Below are 20,825 nucleotides of genomic sequence, written 5' to 3'. Positions count from 1 at the left end.
AAATAGAAAATTGAAATAACGCTGTCGGTGCAAGGTCAAGTCAAGCCAAGTTTAGACTTAAGGTTCCTTTTTTTGCCGCGAAACTGCAGCAATAGAGGAAAGGCTACTGCATCGCTTATTATGCCAAAATTAAGCTGTCACATCTATTGATGTCGTATCCTTGAGGAAATGGACTTGAATCAAGATCTGCAACGCCTTAAACTTGTGATCAAGGAATGGGAAAAGACATTCAGCATTGAAAAGGCCAGAAAACCTACAGCTGTTGGTATTTTTTGAGTTACGTGTTCCATTAACGATAAGTTGCGAGTTTCATTAGAAGTAAGCATAAACGTTTGTTCGCTTTTTCTTGTTCCAGGCTGACATAAAGGATGCGCCAGCAAGTATATCGGGTGCGTCTTCTTTCTATTAATTACGAGACAAAGAGTAAACGTTTGCATGACTGTTCATAAAGTGACGCCTGCTTGAAGTCTGGGTAGACTGAATGATTGCGTTCGTTCTCTCTTTACATACGCAACGATGTCCTTAAAGCTCTGTTTGCAATTTCACAATGCATATGGCAACTGTATTCTCAACGTACTTCCTTAAGGCAACACTTATGTCCTCTTCATGTGAATTTTCGCTCCAAATTTCAGAAGCCTATTCACAGTACTGGAAGATCAAAAAAAGTATCTCAAAACTGAGCTCATCGGTAAGCCATAGTTCATAGTGTGCACAAGTTAAGAATGCCCTACTTAAGAAGTGTATTCGCCTTGCATGTAATTATAGGTGACCTCGGATGATGGGGTATGGGATGTTTCATTGAACAAAAAGCCTACAGAAAAGCGAAACAAAGCACGGCCAAGCTCCTCAAGTGTTTACACGAGCAAGATTCGTGAAAAGCTGCTGTCATCATTTAATTGTGAAGTAAGTCTTCATACATGAGAATTTCTTTCATAAACCAGAGTATCTCGCTTTCTTTTTTTTTCATATTTCAGGACCCATCTAAACTAACACGCAATTTCCATGGATGTCGATCTAAAAGTGTGCAAGCCGAACCTGTGTTTCCGAGATCGGATGAGCTCACAAAAAACTCTGCAGTATTTTCTAAAACTGACTGCCAACATGTGGAAGCTAAGGAGTGCATTCCAAATGAAGAGGTTGCCGCTGCAAATGAAGACAAGATATCCATTTCTCCATGCAAAATGCGGCCAACTTCACGTATGCTTTACTATGCACATAGCCTTGATGAGTCATGGCTTTCAAGAAATAGTGTCACTGATGATGATGAAGTGTTCTTCACTCCCCCACCATCATCGTCACAACTTCCTTTTACATGTAGGCCAAACATATGCAGTGGCAAAATGAGTGAAAAAGTATATGTAAAAACCAAAGTCAGCAAGACTTGTTCAATCAGCTATTCATCTGTAGACACGATAGGAGATGTTTTTCTCACACCCACACCTCCTCAAACTCCCATTGCACAGCAGCCACAGGTGCCTCATTCTTCAACATCACTTTCAAAGGTTACTTCTCTGCAAGACAATTCTGCTAGCTCAGAATTGAGTAAACTAGAAGGAGATGGACATTATGAAAGTCATAGTACTTGTCACTTGCTGAAAACACAGTACCCTGTATCTTGCTCAAATGAAGAAATTCAATTAAATAAGATTGAAAAAAGCAGCAAATGCCTGTCGTCACAGGCTGCACGTGAGTTGAAAAAGGAGCCTCTCGAAAACGCATGCAACAGATCTGAGGCCAAAGTGGTACCACAACAAAGCTCTAAAAAGCCCAAGAGAAAACGGCAAATAAAAGCGAACGCTGCAGGCACTCACCAACTTCCTGGAATGAGACAAGAGACAGTGAAAAGACGAAAAACTTTGAAAGGTTCTGGTTGTGATGAGCAGTTAGAAGTAAACGAAGAAGAGCTGTCTGTGAAAAAACGAAAGATGGTGAAAAGACTGAAGACGTTGAAAGATTCTAGTTGTGATGAACACTCTGAAGTGAAAGAAGAGTTGAAGAAGCCATCAACGGGAGATCCAGACGATGTGCAATTAGAGAGTTCTGTGATAAAATCAAGGAAAAGTGGTAACATTAGCACAAAAAGGTAATTATACATATATTCTTGTTGAAAAGTTTGCGACTGGTAGGTGTGATGACCGATGATGCATGCTTTCATATAACAAAAGTATTCTTTTCAGGCAGAAATGCAGCAAAAGCTTTAATGAAAACTTTATACGAATCAACCTCAAGAGAAAGAAATTTTCTCGTGGTCATCACAAAGTGAATGTTCGGCAGTTGAAATATAAAGAGTGGAAAAAGAAACACACCTTTTCTGAGAGAACGTCCTGCAAAAGTGCCACATCAAAATGCTTTAAATGTGGAGAACTTGGTCATTGGGCACGTTCTTGTTCTACAAACTCAAGTATGTTTCCTGTGTATATTTTTTCAAAATCATCCGAAGCTAAGGTGTGCTACCTTAACCATAACTATTTGTCCCTTTATTTGTTAATTATAGGTAAGCTTAAAATCCCTGAAGAGCCAGAAGTTGCCCATTTGCCTACATTGGAGGAAGCTGCTCAGATGGCACGTGGTATCAAGAGCAGCAACATCTCGGAAACCTCGACAAAGGTTTTTTCTTCAAAAGATAGTTCTCGTATGTATTTCTTTTGCATGAATTTTATGATCTCTCACTCTTCTGTAAATTCCTGTGTAGGGGAGCCCTGGGTCAACTTTCATCTAAACGTCCACAGCTTTACAGTCTCTATAACAAAATGTCTTCTCCACAGAACAACAAGACGAGGTAGGAACTATTATGAATGAAAGTGAAATTCGTGACCATGCTGCGGACATGAAAGGCAATGAAAGGATAAATGTCCAGCCGCTTCTAAAAGCTGACCTTGATGGAAAACTTCCAGGTGAACACTTGCATTTGTGCCTCTCTTTGAAAAAGGCATTTCTGTTTTGGTGCATGGGCAGCACTATACTCTGTTTCAGAAGTTCTCTTCAGCACTGTGGGGGCTACAGGGCCCCTCAGCCAATAGGGAAGACGATTAGCCCCTCCACATGTATTCATCCGCGCCATGTCGTCTGTTCGCCATCTTCATGGCGTCTGCTCGCCGAATTGTCTATACACTCTCATTGCAGATAATTTGGCTGGTTTATTAACTGAAACATACAGTAAAACTGTGAAGCAAGCAATCACACCAAGAACTTGAAGCGTGAATTTCTTGCTCTACTGAAGATCGGTAGGCGCTCATGCCAGCGCATAACTTCACTTTGTGGCTATTTCTCTCCGACACTATTCGTGGCTCTCTTATGACTGCTTCTTCGTTGACGCATTTCTTTGCATCTCCCGCTGCAACGCTTCTTTTCTCTCCTCTTTGTTTCCACCGGAGAAAGATCTGATGCGCACAAAATGCTGTGCCAGGTCACATGTCCGCTGGAGATGCAGCATTCGTTCTTTGTCTGGCGACGCAGCCCAAGCACTGCCTCAGCGAGTTAGGCTTAGCAGGGGTGGCTAAGCAAGCAACATATTTCAGTAATAACGAGAAAACGTACCTTATACTTTATCCTCAGAGTAAGATGGAACAAATCGAGGGCTTATTTCATCATTTATTTGCTGCTGTCAGCGCAGTGGGCATCTAGGAACAGCAAGTTCGGAATGAAGCAGGTGGTCGCTTTTATATGGGTTCGGCTGCGTTAATCTGTAAACAGTGTTGCCGGCGGTACCCGATACAAATTATTTAATGCGTATAGAGTAAATGCGAAGAATAAACGTATAACGTATCAATGTGGTGTAACACACATCAAACTAACGCCAATTTTAGTCAACCCAGTGAATTTTAAGGCACTTATTATATTTGTGGCTATGTGTCGTGTGCAAGCGTGCGACTTTCTTACACCCCGTAGTTTTGGTAGTGCTGAATCACAATGTTGAAACAGAGTATAGTATTGCATCTTCATTTCCGGACCTTTTAACATTTGATTAGAGCAGATACAATAACAGCCTTGCTAGAAGTCCTGGCATCATCCTCGGTGAGCAGTGGCTTCGTTGTTACTTGTGATAACTCTCAACTCCTATTGACTTTGTTCATAATTCCATAGTACTTTGCTTTTTAAACCATATTTACATGCTTCTGTGTTTTATCCCTGTTAATGCACTCGCAGTACACCTGCTATGATGTGTGTGATATTGACTGGCATCAAACATTTACATTGTTTTTGCTGTGCTCGTCTATTTATATTTGCAACTTTTTCTAACATAGACATGCACTAACACACCCAATAAGGAGTTCCTCTGTGAGACTAGATTTCTCATTCTGTCACTTTTTTATCTTGCTTCAAGGACCACTGACTATAAAATTTCAAACTCTATATATTGGTATTGTTAAATCTTTTGTGTGCAAACATACATCTGGTTGAGTATTATTAGTGAGTAGTGCCTACAACATAATTTATTGTAGTATTATTTTGTGGAAGTTTACTCATGAGTCTGCAGAACCTCGTGACATTATCACCTATATCATGGACTTAGTAGCTTCTCTGGCTCAGTCTGAGGTTTTGGTCGTTTCACAAGTATTTTTGAAATCAGAAATAGAAATTCTTGTGTGGACCATAATTAGTTAGTGTCGAGGCTTCTTCCTTTCTTGCTGTGCTACTCACTCATAGCTCCTTGGTTCTACTGCTCGCATCTGACACACTCTCACACAGGGTTCATGCTCGCTTACATTTTAAAAATTCAACGGTTTTCAAGGGCTTTCAAGGCCATGTCTGTAAACTTTCAAGGACTGCATTGTCTCTCAGAAACCCAGTTAACAAATTTCAGGAGATGGAGGCTTGAAATAATTAGAATTCATCGAAAAAGGGTAACGTTGCTGGAGCAGACATCAAACACATGGCTGCAATTATATTTTCTTTCTAAAGAACTTTTGATCACAGTTCCTTGTAGCTGCATGAATAATCACTCAGTATTCCTCAATTTCAATATTCCAGGAATCACTTTTCCTTAACTTTTATATGAATGTCCACTGTCTCTTGCTGCTTTGTCTTGGCAGTCTTTCTAAGGGTGTTTTGACTTGATGATCCATATCAAGTCGTTAGTTGCCTTTGCCTTTTCTGCATATGAATCTGCTGTAGTTGTTAATTCTTTAAGAGCAGCTTCGGGTTTCTCATTTGTTAACATTTTGACCTTCTTCTCAATGCGACATATCATTTTCTGTGTCTTATCTTCCTGCTTCTGCCTTTTCAATGTTTCCAAAATGCATAGTGTTGGTTTCTTTTGTGATGGGTACATTACATATGCCACCTGCTACATTTAAGGCATTACAAACAATGTGCTGTGAAATGTGCGACAATGTTTATTAAAAATAAAAAAAGAAATTTAAGGATTTTCAATTATTTGAAAAATTTCAGCACTTTCAATTACTTGATCTTGAAAGATCAAGGGTTTCAAGGACCCGCATGAACCCTGCTCTTGCAATGGGGCATCGGTATATGATGTTACAGTGCCCATTCAACTAAAAGACTGCTCAGCATTCCTATTCGCTTTTCAACAAACACACTCCTCAGCTTTGCTGAATTATCTGGATTATAAGCACATGTGATTGTATACTCGGTCAGTTGTGACTACTAAAATGTAATGCTAGTTTCTTATGAGTTTGAGTGCACACATTGAAATTACACTAGAGCTGATCATAATAATAATGCTAGCATTAATTATACATTACATGAAAGCATTTACAATTTTATTTTGTGGTTTTAAGACACAGGCATACTCACTAAAGCATAAAAGTAGGAAATAAATACTTTGCTATCACTAGCCTTTTAAAAATTTCTTAACATCAATGACTCTGTTCAAAGTAAGATTTTTCTCCAATTGTGCTTGCTGCATTCTACATTGCTTCTATTAATTTTGTGTGTCATGAGTATAGCCGAACTTAAATATAACAATAACAGTTATGATGAATGCTCTGTTATTATCAAGATATTATGACAGTCACAATTTTTGTGTGGTATTTGGAGCACTTCTTGCATTTAAAAGAAGTCACTGCTCTTAGTTTCTTAAGATAGACAGTGTAAGTACCTCTCAGTGTCCCATGAAAGTTCCACTTTCCCTGTATACCTGCAACTGTGCTCAACTCTGCAAAATTACTAATATACAGTAGACTCTCAGTAAACGGAACCTGAAGAGACCGGGAAAATATGTTCCATTTAACAGGAGTTCTGTTTACTGAGAGGTGAACATGGGTGCAGAATACAAGCCCGAAACCAAGCATTGCAAAGGCAATAGTTCCGTTTAAGCAGTAGTTCTGTTTAACAGATTTCCATTTACTGAGAGTCTACTGTAATCGCTCGGGTGCTAATATGTCCCTATAAATGGCATTTACAGCTGGGGAAATAATGGGTTTTGGTGGCGGTTACTGTGCAATGTATAGAACTCTTTCAACCAAGCTGGGTTCTTTTCTGGGCCAGGAGAGATTACACTAGTGAAGATCAGATGTAATGACGACTTGCATGCTGATTTGTGGCAGAATATCACTGAAGTGCAATCGATGTTGCTGTCATCAGTTGTGACAGTTTGTTCAATACGGACAGTGTGGAGTAGTGCATAGATCAGTATGTCATCCATGATCCACAAGCAGTGAATTAGGTGAATAAAGTCAGATGACAGAACTAATGCCAACACCTGTAATTGGCTAATTTCGCTCAAGACTCTGAAACGGCTCATTTGTAGCAAATTTCTCCATGAGGAATACTGATACGCTTTGAGTAATCCGAAAGCCACATTTAATGCGTCAGCACCGAAAAAGCAACTTTCTAAACATGTTTTCTAGTATAATGTTGGTTTATTTATTTTTGTGTCCGCTAAGTTCGAACACTCCAACTGGTGCATCCTGCAGGAATGTGGTGCGTTTTCCAAGTGGGCTCTAAAGAGAGATTAAAATATGGTTTAGGGAACACCACTGGTTTGGTCCAGGGACATTCTTTTAGCTGCTTGACTTTTTTGTTAGTTACAGTTCACAGAGCTTTTGGAACACATTCAACCACAAAGATAATGCGGGCTCATTCTGGCATTCTTTAGAAATTATTTTAACCTAGCACTTTTTGCCCTTTTTTTTTTCTTTCATTGTGACTAGGAATGTTAAGCTGCTATTACTCTTTTCGTATTTTACGCCACCGCAGCCGCATTTTTGATGGAGCCGCATACTTAGATTCAGGTGCCCGTTGAAGAGCGCCCCAAGTGGTGGTCGTCCACTTCGGTGGAGCAGTGGCTAGGGTGCTCAGCTGCTGACCTGAAGGTCGTGGGTTTGATCCTGGCTGTGGCAGTTGCATTTCGATAAATGCAAAATGGTAGAGGCCCGTGTATTGTGCTATGTCACTGTACATTAAAGAACACCAGGTGGTCGAAATTTCTGGAACCCTGCACTAGGGTGTCTCTCATAATCATATCGTAGTCTTGGGACGTAAAACCCCATATATTATTATTAACCACAAGTAGTCGAAATTTCTGGAGCCCTCCACTACGGCATTTCTCATAATCATATCGTGGTTTTGAGACAGTGAAATTCATTAAGTGTTAATATTATTTTCCTATTTTACAGACACACCAGAATTCGTTTTTGAAGCACTGCATAAGATGGGCTTTTCTGAGTTCAGGCCTGGGCAAGAAGCAACAATTAAAAGAATTCTATGCGGTAAGGTTTATACAATGAGTCCATCATGAGCACAAATGTCATAAGTTGTGTACTGTCCTCTTTCTCATTTAAGGTTTGTCAACACTGTTGGTGTCTTCAACTGGCTCAGGAAAGTCTTTGTGCTACCAACTTCCAGCATATCTGTATGCACAAAAATCCAACTGCATAACATTGGTAGTGTCGCCATTAATTTCTCTTATGGAAGACCAGGTGAGTGCCTGTCACGTGTTACTACTTAAAGGTCTAATGCATTAAAGCACGTCAGTTTGTCTCATCTATTTACGATATTCTGGAAGAAACATACAAATACAATCGACTCCCGTTAATTCAAACTCAAAGGGACCTCTGAAATTTGTTAGAATTATCAAGAAGTTTGAATTATCAGAAGTTCTCAGATAGATGACTCTGGGTGAGGTGACCCCACACATTATGATTAGGCATTGAGTTTATCACATTTTAAGAAATTATAAGTGTTTTTTTCTACCCTAACTGCACACAGTGAACAGAAAGCAGAAGTGTAAAGTCCACAAGCTTATTGGCCATTTGCTGCTGATCAGACCTTTTAAAGAAATCCTGAATTGCCAACTGCTTCATTGCTACATTGCTACAGGTGTGCCTTCAGCACAACGGTCTCTATACCAGTTAAGTTCGTTTCAAACATTTGTTTACTTGCAAAGCCTTTTTTCTTGAAGGCCTGAGGTGCTTACTTTTCATTTTTAGACTGTTAGGATTATATAAGCACGTAAATTTTCAAATAGTAGTGGGAAAGCAGCAGATATTTTCTGGTATAGAACTGCAAAATGTATCAATTAACCGAATGATGTTGTTTGAATTAAGAGGCTTTTAAATACATTGAAGCATAAAAGTAAATAAATACTTTGCTATCACTAGCCTTTTAAAAATTTCATAACAGAGGGCCAACCAAAAAATTCAGTTTTGTTTGAATTATCAGAGTTTGAATTATCGAGAGTCTACTGTAGCTGCACACTTTTCTCTCACATTGGGAGATGGTGCCCATTCACTGACCCCTGTTACCTGAGAAATTTTTCAGACGTGAGGAGGTACTCGGGATTTCCCATGGAAGGCTGCAACGATTCGATTAGCATTCAAACGCTTTTTTGTAAGTTTATTTGGGTTCATAAGATTTATTGGCAGTCTGAAAGAATGCCTGTTTTTAGTGCTGAACATTCACATTACCATCATTCATCGATTGATGTGGCCACTGTTTGATAGGCAAATAATGGCTGTATTTTGAAATAGTCTTCACGGTATCATTCTGCGCTTGCTTTGTTGCACTCTTCATATACACTAGACTCTCAGTAAGTGAAAATATGTTAAATGGAACTGCTGCTTAACTGGAACATCTGCCTTTGATATGATTAGTTTCGGGCTTGTATTTTGCACCCATCTTCATCTCTCTGTAACTGGAACTTCTGTTAAGACATATTTTCCTGGTTTCTTCGGGTTCTATTTAATAAGCGTCTTCTGTGACTAACCACATATTTCTGTTTGCAATTGTACTGGGGCACACTTTGTACAACATGCAAAGTCTCTAATTATTACTACCATTGTTTTATTCTTTGTGCTGAATATATACAAACTGCTTACAGAAAGGGAAGAAGTGAATTGGCAGTGGTCACTGGAAGTGTCACAATGTACACTGCCTCATAACACTTAAAGGAAGGAATAGTAATATTCATCTGCAAACTCATCTATGAGGTCTTCCAGGATTTTCCTCTCGGCTGACGATAGACTTTGGCTGATTGAAACTGATGTTCCAAGGTCATGCGTAGTTTCCGAAGTAGGCAGCTCTGACGCAATGGCACATAAGTCGGTAACTTCAGTAAAGCTGTGTAGAAAAGCGATGGCAGTGTCTTTTGCGACATGCTGAATTTCATTTCCGAAATTAGTGAGCAGTACGTTGGCAAGCCCACCATGTAAGCGAATAATGCCTCGAGCTATGCAAATACCTTTCTTTAGCAGCAGCTCGACATTGCCATCTGCTATTCCTTCAGAGTCGACGAATGCGTCATTCCTTACGCCAAGCAGGACACTGCATCGCGGTGGCACGGTTACGTCGCCATCGATTACACGCAACGCAGAACTTCCCGTCTCCTCGTCTATGGCCAGCTTTGTCGAAAAAGAAATACTAGAATTCTGCAGGTTTATTATGGCGCCGTTATCTAGCAGGAAATCCATTCCGATTATTACGTCTCTCGAGCATTCTGGCAGAACTAGGAAATCAGCGACATAAGTGGCACCCTGAATGCCGATCCTGGCGGTGCATCTTCCCAGAAGTGTTATCAGATGGCCCCCAGCCGTGCGTATTTTTGGGCCACTCCAAGGCGTCAAAACTTTCATCAAATCTTTTGCGATTGCATAGCTTACGACTGAATAATCGGCACCAGTATCAACCAATACGTTAAATTCCCGCCCGCCCATAGTAACACGCAAGTCTGAAGAAATTTTTTCTTTACTTAAATTCGTCGTCATTTTCTGCTCGTCGCTGCTTCGCTGGGGTCTTGACGGAGGATCTTTGCTTTGTCGGACATCAGCGGCCTTGCCTCCCCAGGTCGCTGGCTTCAGTTTTCCTGACGCGGGCTCGTTGACCGATGGTTTCGTGAATTTGGTGGTGAACTTGAACGTCGCGCACTTGGCGATCGATAACGATTTGGTGCTGGTGACCTTGGCTGGTGCTGGAAGCTAGCGGCTGGAGATCCGTGCCTTGAAAGGTACTCCTCTATTTCTATAGGCCTTTCACCATTACGCGGGCATGGAGCATACACAGAAAACCCACGCAGACCGACCCTTCGGTATGGACAGTGTCGGTAAAGATGTCCAGCTTCTCCGCACTGAAAACAGAGCGGTGTCCTGTCAGGTGTGCGCCACACATCGCTTTTCCGTGGTCTCTGCGCTCCAAGAAAAGGTGGGCTAGTCGAAGCTGACTGGCGGGCACCGGGAGTCGCGAACGAGGCATTGTGGACGGCAGGTTGGCGTAAAGCCTCTGCGTACGTTGATACATGGCGTTCCTGCAGGGGCTGTTGAAGTCGAAGAGGTTGCACTTCTGGTTCCGGCTGAAGAATGGCGTGCCGAACTTCATCACGGATGACGGATGTGAGAGATGAAACTGTCGGCATGACTTGCGGTTGGAGAAAGTTACGAAGCTCCTCTTTGACGATGGAACGCACCAGCTCCCTCAGCGTCTCGTTGCTGCTGTCTCACTTTGCCAAAAGGACGCCCGCGGGCTCACTACCGGCATCCCGATTGTAGTGACGGGCACGCTGCTGCAGTGCTCTTTCTATGGTCGTGGCTTCTGCGCGGAATTCAGCAACGGTACGAGGAGGATTGCGAACCAGGCCTGCAAATAAGTCCTGTTTGACTCCATGCATCAAATGGCGCACTTTCTTTTCTTCAGTCATGTTCGGATCGGCTCGTTTGAAGAGGCGGGACATGTTCTCGATATACATGCTGACACTCTCGTTCGTGCATTGGTTTTTTGATTGAAGGGCATTTTCTGCCCTTTCCCGGCGATCCGTGCTGGCATACGCAGCAAGCAACTGCTGCCGAAAGTCTTCCCACGTCGCTATTGCCCCTTCGTGGTTCTCAAGCCATATTCTCGCTCCATCCTCCAACGCAAAGTACACGTGGCCCAATTTCCTCGCCTCATTCCAGGCATTGGTCCTTGCGACCCGCTCGAAATGCTCCAGCCAGTCTTCCACATCTTCGTGCGCGTCATCGTGGAAGGGTTCAGGTAAGCACGGGGGAGACACGATGAGTTCAGACGTTGAAGCTGGATTGGCCATTTCTCTGAAATTGGCGGTTACCGCTGCCTGTGTTGCTGCTGGAGTAGTGAGGAGTGGTCCGAATTCAGGTGACTCACCTCGGAGGCGGCGACTTGAACGCTGGTGTACTGGAGTAAGTTCGCCAGGCTCCAATCGCTGGAGGTCAGGGCTTCTTTCTCTTGCGCTAAGGGGACTTCCAATCATACCCCGCATCTCCGCCAGAATGTCACGTAATACAAGAGGGGGAACACACACAATGATTTATTGAGTACAAACTTGTGCCCAGAAAAGTAGCTATGTCACAAAGAAGAGTCTGCTAAAAGCGTTCCGCCTACGTGTCCCTTTCTGAACAACTACTCCGTCAGTCTTCCCGGCTCGTGCTCGTACACCAGAGGCATCCGCTGCTCTGCCCAAAATGCGTGAGTAGGCGCGAGGCACAGTAGACGCCCACATAGCATCTCGTTGGTTGCGAGGCACTGCAGGCGCCCATATAGCGTCTCGTTGGTTGCGAGGCACTGTAGACGCTCACATAGCGTCCCGTTGGTCCTCTTTGTAAAATAATTAGTAGGAGCAATCTCTGTGGCATTATGTTCAAATGACTGCATGAAAGAAAGTAAAGAACATGGCATATCATAGACCAAGGTAAAACAGTGAGAAAGAATAGAGTGCAGCTGTATGAACAGAAAAAAGGAAATTGCCACACTTTGCACTTTTAAGTTTCAAAGAATACAGACTATTGAGGAAAAAGTCCGAGGTCTTGGTGCTTGAATAGAAGGGCGGAAAGAAACACTACAAATTGAAAGCCAAGTGATGTTTTTTGAGAAAAGTAAGGAGCGCATGATGAGCCAGGCATGGTGATATGCCCAATCACTGGGGCATGGTCATGTGTCAAGCATGCAGGCTGCATTAGCAACACACTAGAACATAGCATATAGTTACTGTAATCGAGATTTAATAGTGCATATGAAGCAACAGTGTATTTAATATTCATATGCAACCCTTCACTGAAGCAGTTTCAGTTGTTGAAAAGCTCGGTAGGCAGGGTGGCTTTTTATGCCTTCTTGATCGACAGTGATATTTTCATAATTCTGCTTTTTCTTCTTGGTCAGAGCCTGTACTTCTTATTTTGTCCCCTTTAATCACCCCATTACTGATTCGGAGGGTCCAGGGGGCGGCACACCGGGCATGTGCCCCCCCCACCCCCCAAATTTTTTTTCACCATGGAATAGAGAGCGAAAAATGGCCATTTTAAAAGGGTGCCCCTCCCGAAATCAAGGTGGTGCCCCCCACCCCCGAAAAAAAATTTTTACGCGCCTGGGAGGGGCCGTGACACCAGATTTTCTATCATTATCTGCATTATGTGGGTTAATTGTTGTGCATTCGCAAACAACCTGGCAAAACTTCAACAAATTTGGTCGAGCACTTAACTTATAATTTAATATATTTAAAAACATGTGAGCAGCAATTTATAATTTAGTATATTTAAAAACATGTGAGCAGCCTGGTTGTCAGACAACAATGGCACTAGCGTGAGCCATGACGTAATAAGCTTCTTGGTCTCTGTAATTCTGCATTCTAGTGAAAAATTGTGTTCCGTGTTCAGCCGTGTGCGCAGTCAAGCGATTTCAGATTTGTTCAGCCTGGCATTAAAATTGAACAAGTTGCAGCAGCTGGAATTTCGATAGGAGAGAACAGCTCTGCTCTGTGCAGCACATGATTTTGCACATGCAGTGACAAAAAGGTAGTTTCTTGTGGTGGGTGGGGTTTGTGGTCAGCAACTAGTAGGGTTTATTTTTTACTGAAATATTCTTTTACAGTTCATTTTTCATATGTGTGTAGCCAGAGTAGACCCTTTACTTTTATTTTTCGCTAAAAACCATAAATTCTTGGGAGACCGTGTCAAGAACCCTTGAAAGGGGTCCTGAGAATCTTTGACCAATGAGATACCATGCTGTTTATTAGGCAGCTGCCAGGTCATAAAAAGATCATGTGCAGTGTGACGCCTGCAGACAAAAAAAAAGTGTGTTCTGTTCTCACTGTCATGGCTACTAGCATGGCTGACTAAGACTCGAAAATTTAAATGCACGTATATCTATGGCACACAGGAAGTAGAAAAGTTGATGACCACCGCTGTAGCTTAATTTTTTAAAGCATCAGGCGCATACTCCAAAGTTTGAAGGTGCAGTTTCTGCCGGCGGCAAGTTATTTTTTCATGCCCTTTACTTTCTTGACATTTATGTCGTGGTTACTTCAAATAATGTTCCCTACATTTCCCTGGCTCTTTTGTCTGTCAATTAAACAGGGGTGCAACAGCTGCGCCAATTGCGCCAACTTGATACAATTCTCCATTGTTGGGCCAAGCTGCACTAAAACCATGAAATTTGTTGAAATTGCACCGAAATGCCTGAGTAGCCTTAGGTGCGCTAATTTGAGGGAGTAACGGAGATCACGTTGGCCACCTGCAGCTTGCATCATCAATCCAAGCACACAAACGCTAATCCTAAAACACGATGTAAGATATATACTAGTTAGGTGAGGACACCTGCAAGACGCGATCGACCAGATAAAGTAAGAATGCTGCGGGCCCATCGGTTTACTGACCGCAGCGGATATCTATCGGCGAGATGCCGTAACTTCAAGACAAAAATGGGTGGCCGTAGTCTCCAACCCTTTGCGGGAGATATGAATTTCCTTCTCAGCACACGCGGCAATGGCATGTTAGGAATTAAACCGTATTCCGTGTTCTCCGCACGCGAACAAGCTCGAAATACTAGGAACGCCGGCATTATTAGCCACCACTTTGGTTGCCACAGCAACGGCCGCGAAGAAAGAAGTATTTTAGAATGAGAAACTCCCAGGTCGCGCTAGCGGGCGGGGGTGGCGCAATGGTGTCACGGAGCGATGTGGTTTATGCCAATGCTCGGCAGATGACGCTTTCGGCCTGTTGCCATCTTTTACATGCGCTTTTATCAACGCCTTGCATAAAAATCGGGATAGCGCCTCGTACACTGCAAAATTTTTGAAATTTTTGCGTTTGACATGAATAACTGGGTGTGACAAATGTCTCAGCAGCAGTTACAAACTGATATTGCCAGAATTACGGCCGCAGAGCGCCTGAAACGAGCTACTAGAAAGGGCCTGGAGCAGACGACGTCTGCCGCATGCACGCACTTCTCGCTGCTCGCTCGCACGTTGTGGGTGCGTATGCGTGGGTGGCCTTGAGAGGGAAAGTTCCCCTAAGCTGTCACGGCTTTCTCTTTCTCTCTCTCTCTCTCTTTTTTTTAGTGCTCAGTGGCTTCAGTTGCGTCGGCAGTGCTGACCATTTGCGTGCGCTTTTCGCGGTTTCACACCACGGCAGGGAATAGCGCTTTGCCGAATTAGAGAAATGCTTCTTCAGGATGGGGTGGAAATGTGTTGTACTGAATTGCATCAGTGGTTACGCATCCTGCAAGGAGAAGGTAATTACCTTAAAAGCTCCTAGTGACCCGGCGAAGTTGGAAGTGTGGGCTCGTGCCATACCAAGGAAAGATCGCGCGCTGACACCTCATGACTACGTCTGTGAGAAGCACTTCTCGGACAGTGACATTGACTGACAGCGCTATTATGGCGAGCTTGGTGGTAAAGTTCTCCTTGACAAACTGAAATGACCAGAGTTGTTACTGGACGCTGTGCCTTCTATCTTTCCGCACTGTCCTGCGAAGTTATTGTGTAGGTATTGAAGACTGGGAAGTTATTGAAGAAAAGCGTGCCCTCGACCTTTCAGAGTTTCGCAAGATCTTCCAGAAAGCTGACAGTGACCCCTCGCACTTTGAACAGCTAAAGGCCAAGTTAGACGAACTTGTCAAACAGATGATTTGGACTTGGATGATGCTGTCCAGGATAGCCAAACAAGCTCTGAAGTTATCGACATGGTCTTGTAATACATCACAGGATTTCTGTCAAGAAAGAAGAAAACGATGCTGCAGTGTGAACTCTGCAGAAAGTCACTTTCTGCTGCGACACCAACGTTCCTACTAGCGTCTCTGACAACCTGCAAATCAAGAGGTTTGTTAGCTCATCCAAACACGCGGGTTTACGGGATGATTCGCTGTGTAGAAGATTTCTTCTCCAAGAACATGGACCGTAACAACGTTTTTTGGGGAACTGTTGATCATGTTCTTCAAAACTTCAACCTCACGTTTCCATGCTGCAAACACGAAAATGACGTCACCAAAATTCTTCACTACTGCGTGGGAATGCGCATAAGACTACACTGCGCAAACGAAGCACGAAACTAGCAGAAAGGTGCTTATGAGAAGAAGCTGTTAAAGCTATCAAAAGGCTGACTTTTGAGAAAGAATGGTTTCGATAAGTGTAATATGTTTTTTTCTTGTGGTTTCTTCTCATTGCACAAAGATTGTGAATAAGATTTAGAAAACCGTGTTCATGCAACCTAATCTGTACGTTAAAAATCAATTGAAAGTTCAGCATGTGCATGGGTCTCTTTCAGTTGTCATGTTACATGACACTGCATGGCATTCATGCATTCTTTTTTTCGAAGCAGTTTCCAACAGTGTTGTTAATCGAACAGTGGCATGCCACGGCGAATGCATAAGACATTTACACCTTTCTCAATTTCACAGTCATGAACAACGCTGATTTTTCTTTCAAAACCAATCGTGCCAGCCCTTCTGCGAAATGAGCTTGAGCTTTATAACGCTGTCGTGTCAAAATTTGCAGCCGGTGAAGACGCACACAAACACACCCAGTTGAACGTGAAGCGCGAACGTCAAATCGGAGTGGAATGACCTTGAATGTGAGTGTGGTGAGAGTGGCGCGGGCATTCTTCTCCTCCGCTAGCGGAGTTTCACGACAGAGGGCGCGTAAGTACCGTGCCCGGTTTCGTGATGTTTTCAGGGAGCCCGATCGAGGGCAGTTTCGCCTCCTCAAGAATTCTTGCTTCGTAAGCAACGGCACATAGAAAAATTTTCTGTCTTGAAGGTGTGTTGTCCCACCGATAGATATCCAGTGCCTTCGCCAAGCCAATGGGCACGTGCCGTTGTTACTTTACCTCGTCGAACACGCCTTGCGAGCGAGCCGAAAAGTTATGCCTTAACTCAACTGCCACCGTGAAAGAAAAAAAAAAGCAGAGTGGGCTGGGGGAGGAGGAGGTGCTGTTCGAAATTTTTTTTTTGATGCTGAGCATTTTGTTGTTGCACTTACTCGCAAATCCGGCATCGACGATGTCGTCGACACCCCCCCCCCTCCCCCGTCTCTCGCCTTGCAAGACTGACGCAGGCAGTGTCTGCTAGTAAAACACGACTCCTCGCGCTGCACAGTTGTTGACTGGCCTGTAGACACTCGATCGCGTGTTTGGAATTCAGTCAAGAGTGTCATTACTTGGCTTTCGCTAAATTTGACGTTTTGCATGACTCAAATAGATGCGATGGAAGCAACAGTACATTCAATTGGTAGTGGGGCACAACCCTACATCAGCGTCCCACCGTTTGCTGAAGGAAACGCTTCTCCTTCATTCAATTAATAAGAATAATAAAGACGAAATAACAATTAAGCATTCCCAAACCATATCCAATTACATAACATTCGTGTGTTACCCCCACTACTCTGCGACGCATTTACTCAAGTTTCCCTCGTGGGAAAATGCGGGCGGCTTTTGGCCTTGTTCTAACCCGCGCAGAACGCGATGGGACCTTCGCCACTGTACACCAGTGCCCTGTGGATAAGCATGTTATAATTTGGATGGGCTGTTAGCACTGGTCTTGGGACACAGCGCATTTTGTTGAATTGTTTATGCATGTATGCGCTGCATAATTAAGAGTGCTAGTACTATGATCGCTGACGTTTTAGAAATGGTACTGGCAATCGTTTTGAGCACTGAATGACATTTCTGCTACCCTGAAAAAATTGTATTTCAGAAAAATTTTTCGCCATCCCTACTCCTCGGTTTTACGATTCTCCCGAACTTTACGATTGCCAGTTTGGCAAAGCCACATTTGAATCTGCATTCTGTCAAAGGACTTGAGGGGTGCGGCAAACGCTAATGTGGATTTCATTGTTTGCTTAGCGGGGTGGTTTAAAACACTACTTTCTTTGTAAAAGCAGTGTTCATGTTCACTCTGCATGATTTAAGTGAAGTGGAATGGCTTGTACATATCGGTTTTTTTTTTCTAAATTTAAGCCTTCTGTTTTATACTGCTCCAAATTTGATCTTTCATGATAGAAAATAAATGTCCTTTTTTTCCTTACCTGCTCCAAATGTGCAAATTTGGGTTTTAGTGCTCCAAAAGTAACATTTTGCTGCTCCAAAAATTGCTCCCAAATTATATTTTGGCAGTTGCACCCCTGACTAAAGTTTATTTTATTCTATGCTGTAGTATTGTATTTTATTTGTGCATTTTCTGTCTTCTAAGGCATTCTGGGATACTTTAACTGCTTTGACGCTGCATATTAATCACTGAATTGGATGAATTATACTTTTAGGTGGCACGGTTGGCTCCATGCTTAAAAGCATCATTCCTGCACAGTGCTATGCCATTGGCCCAGAAGGAGAAAGTGCTGGAGCAAATTCGAGAAGGAAGCATTCACTTCTTGCTTGTCTCTCCTGAAAGCCTTGTGGAAGGAAGTAGCATTGTGCACCAGCTGCCTTCAGTGGCTTTTGCCTGCATTGATGAGGCACATTGCCTTTCCGAGTGGTCGCACAACTTCCGCCCTTCATATTTGCAACTTTACAAGGCGAGTGTGAAGTTTCTAATGCCAACTGGGCTTTACTTTATTTATGTAATTTTATTTTTTGACTGGCTACTCTTGTATTTCAACTATAACACTCTGAAGCGCATGTCGTACTGGTTGTTCACACCAAGCAGCATTTGCAAAGTTTGCCTTCACTTAAGTCCAAGACAGATGTATGCCTGTAGGTGGGAGTGAGCGTGTGTCTGAATGTCCACGTGTGCAGGCATGCCAGCCTAGTGCAAGCACAGAGGTCTTAAGCTGGCTTGTGGGGAAATTTCCTGTAACCATGTAATGTGCATAGCACAATGTTTTCTACATGCACTACCTGGTTGGATTACAAGTTTTTCAAACAAGTGTTCAAGTGCTTTGGCTACGTGCTTAATTAAGAGCACATGGAAAAGCAGCTTTGTCCTGTACCACTTCAAACAATGGATAGTAGCCAAATGGACTGCATATTTTGTCGCGCTATCAGTAGGCAAACAGAAAGTGATGGCTACCATGGCATCTAGCCCCAACTCCAGGAGTGATCACCATATGTCTCTTGTACATACAAACTGCCATGCCTTGTTAGTATGTGCAAGGTTGTGTATGTTATCATATTTGGCCATTTTGGCAAAGTATTAATTTACAGTCTTGCTAAGTCATTTGACTTCATTAGAGCACAACATATGTACACTCAAACACCTCAATATATGACAAAGCTGCATCTTACACGAAAATTAGTTTGTTACATCCGAAAAATCATTGTAAAGGTATATTCTCAACACTATATCTATTGCAAGACTAATTTTCATTTAGTTCAATATATCTTGGTTCTTTATATCGAGGTTTGAGTGTAGTTAGTATATAAGCCCTAAAGTGATATATATAACATCATAGCAAGCTAGCGTAGAACTTCAAGGTGGTGGTGTTACCCATCTTTCACCTTTTGCATTGTTTCTAGCACACCAAGTATCCTTTTTCGGTACTATTCTCAGGTACAAGTTGAGAGAAGTGTCAAAAGAACTTTCTTTAGCCAGTGGTGTCTGTGTCAATGTGGTGTCGTGGCCAACTGCTTTGCACCTACAAGCAGCTCTTGGATCCAAGCTGCTATAAGTGGATCTGAGCTGTAAAGTGGTAGTTCCTCTGGAAACCTTCTTTTTGTCTGAAGATGAAACTTTAGTTCAATATTTATCATTTCCTATTTAGAATGCAACACATGAAAAAGTTTATTGGTCTGCTGGAGTAGTGAATTGCAGCTGTATATCTGACTGCTTATTGGCATAATAGATAATGAAATAAACGAGCAGTTATTGTCACCTGCTGTAGTCACTGTTGTGACTACAGGTCTGTGAAGCAACGTACACCACAGACCGAGGACGGACAAAACTGCAAAATGCACAACACTTCACACTCAAGACAAAGCACCTGCAACGAATGACGACAACTGCTTTGTATCACACAGGTTATTGAAGTGCCAATCAAGGTCACAAGTATTGGTGGCTGTTTCCAGGCAGCGCCGAGCACTTACGCAACAGACAAAACACCACAGCAATTTTCATTACCAAACAGTGCACACAACACACAAACAAGCTTTTTCGGGAAATTCAAATTGGGATGCAAATGAATGGCATCTAGTCAGCTTGCGAGAGTATGATCTCACCAATGACGCCAATGGATTGTCGCAAACAGCAGAGGTGGCCATTTTGGTTAGGGTTTGTAAGCGCGAAAGAACATGCTTCTTTATTCCTTTTATTAGTGCAATGCGAAGGCGTTTGGCTGCGATGTCACGATGACACAGCGACACCATTGGCTCGAAGGGGGTCCTTTGATGGCGAAAAGCTGCACTGCTTTTGACTTGTAACAGAGCACAGTGGTACTGTTTATTATCGCTTAAGGGCAATTTATTAATACAGTAGAATCAGTTAATAAGGAACACTGTTACATAGTCAAAAAACATACATATAGAACTGTCTAAAAACAAACATTAGTTTGATATATTGCCATAATGGCATGGCATCTTGTATTTGATACTTAGCGCTGCATAAATTTTTGGTTGCTTTTGTTTGCTTCTAGTTTTTTGGTAACACTGTGATATAAGATCAGAAGCTTAAACTTTTGTTATTGTTTTGATTGATTTCATTGTAGTACACACTACCATCATGCACATGTGGTGACAGCTGATATATAGTATTCGGTGCTCCTACATGTAAATATTGGAGAAAGCATCAAGCAAATTAAAGTACCCAAAATCATATTTGCAGACTCTAAAACCTTTTCAGGAAAAGGATATTGCTATTGCATATTGCTGGCATCTGTGTTGTGAAAGTACCAATGCCTTTAGCAGTCAGTTTAATGAGCCTAGGCTCAGTTCTTTTCTACCACTCATAGCTGTTATAACTTCTCTGACAAGCAGTATCAGTGCTTATTTTATATTTGTCAGCATGGTATTCTTCACTCTTCAAAGGACATGCATACGAATAATAATTTGTGATTATAGTCTAAACATAGCTTTTAATAAGTTTAGTAAATTAGGTATCTTTTGCTCTCTCAAGGTGCCATGTTTTAGAGGCTATGGCTGGCCTTTGAATGTGTTTAACTTGTTAACTACAAGTACTTCATTGCAAAACTGCTTTTTGTCTCGGAAACCTTTTGGAAATGT

At 42.5% G+C, this 20,825-nt stretch overlaps 1 protein-coding gene across 1 annotated transcript in view; it reads left to right on the top strand.

Moving 5' to 3' along the window:
• Positions 1-46: 46 nt before the first annotated feature.
• The window catches only part of RecQ4 (RecQ4 helicase), a 36,413-nt gene continuing 15,634 nt past the window's right edge, over positions 47-20,825 (top strand). Inside the window, exons 1-11 of the mRNA XM_037427364.2 lie at positions 47-261; positions 356-389; positions 633-688; positions 766-903; positions 975-2,083; positions 2,178-2,401; positions 2,495-2,632; positions 2,766-2,894; positions 7,581-7,673; positions 7,747-7,883; positions 17,936-18,187. Of these exons, the coding sequence (XP_037283261.2) occupies positions 169-261; positions 356-389; positions 633-688; positions 766-903; positions 975-2,083; positions 2,178-2,401; positions 2,495-2,632; positions 2,766-2,894; positions 7,581-7,673; positions 7,747-7,883; positions 17,936-18,187 (2,403 nt within the window). The 5' untranslated portion in view covers positions 47-168. The remainder of the gene's footprint in view (positions 262-355; positions 390-632; positions 689-765; positions 904-974; positions 2,084-2,177; positions 2,402-2,494; positions 2,633-2,765; positions 2,895-7,580; positions 7,674-7,746; positions 7,884-17,935; positions 18,188-20,825) is intronic.

The sequence above is a fragment of the Rhipicephalus microplus genome, chromosome X (assembly GCF_043290135.1).
Source record: "Rhipicephalus microplus isolate Deutch F79 chromosome X, USDA_Rmic, whole genome shotgun sequence".
NCBI lineage: Eukaryota > Metazoa > Arthropoda > Arachnida > Ixodida > Ixodidae > Rhipicephalus > Rhipicephalus microplus.
This window is presented reverse-complemented; position numbering and strand designations above follow the sequence as displayed.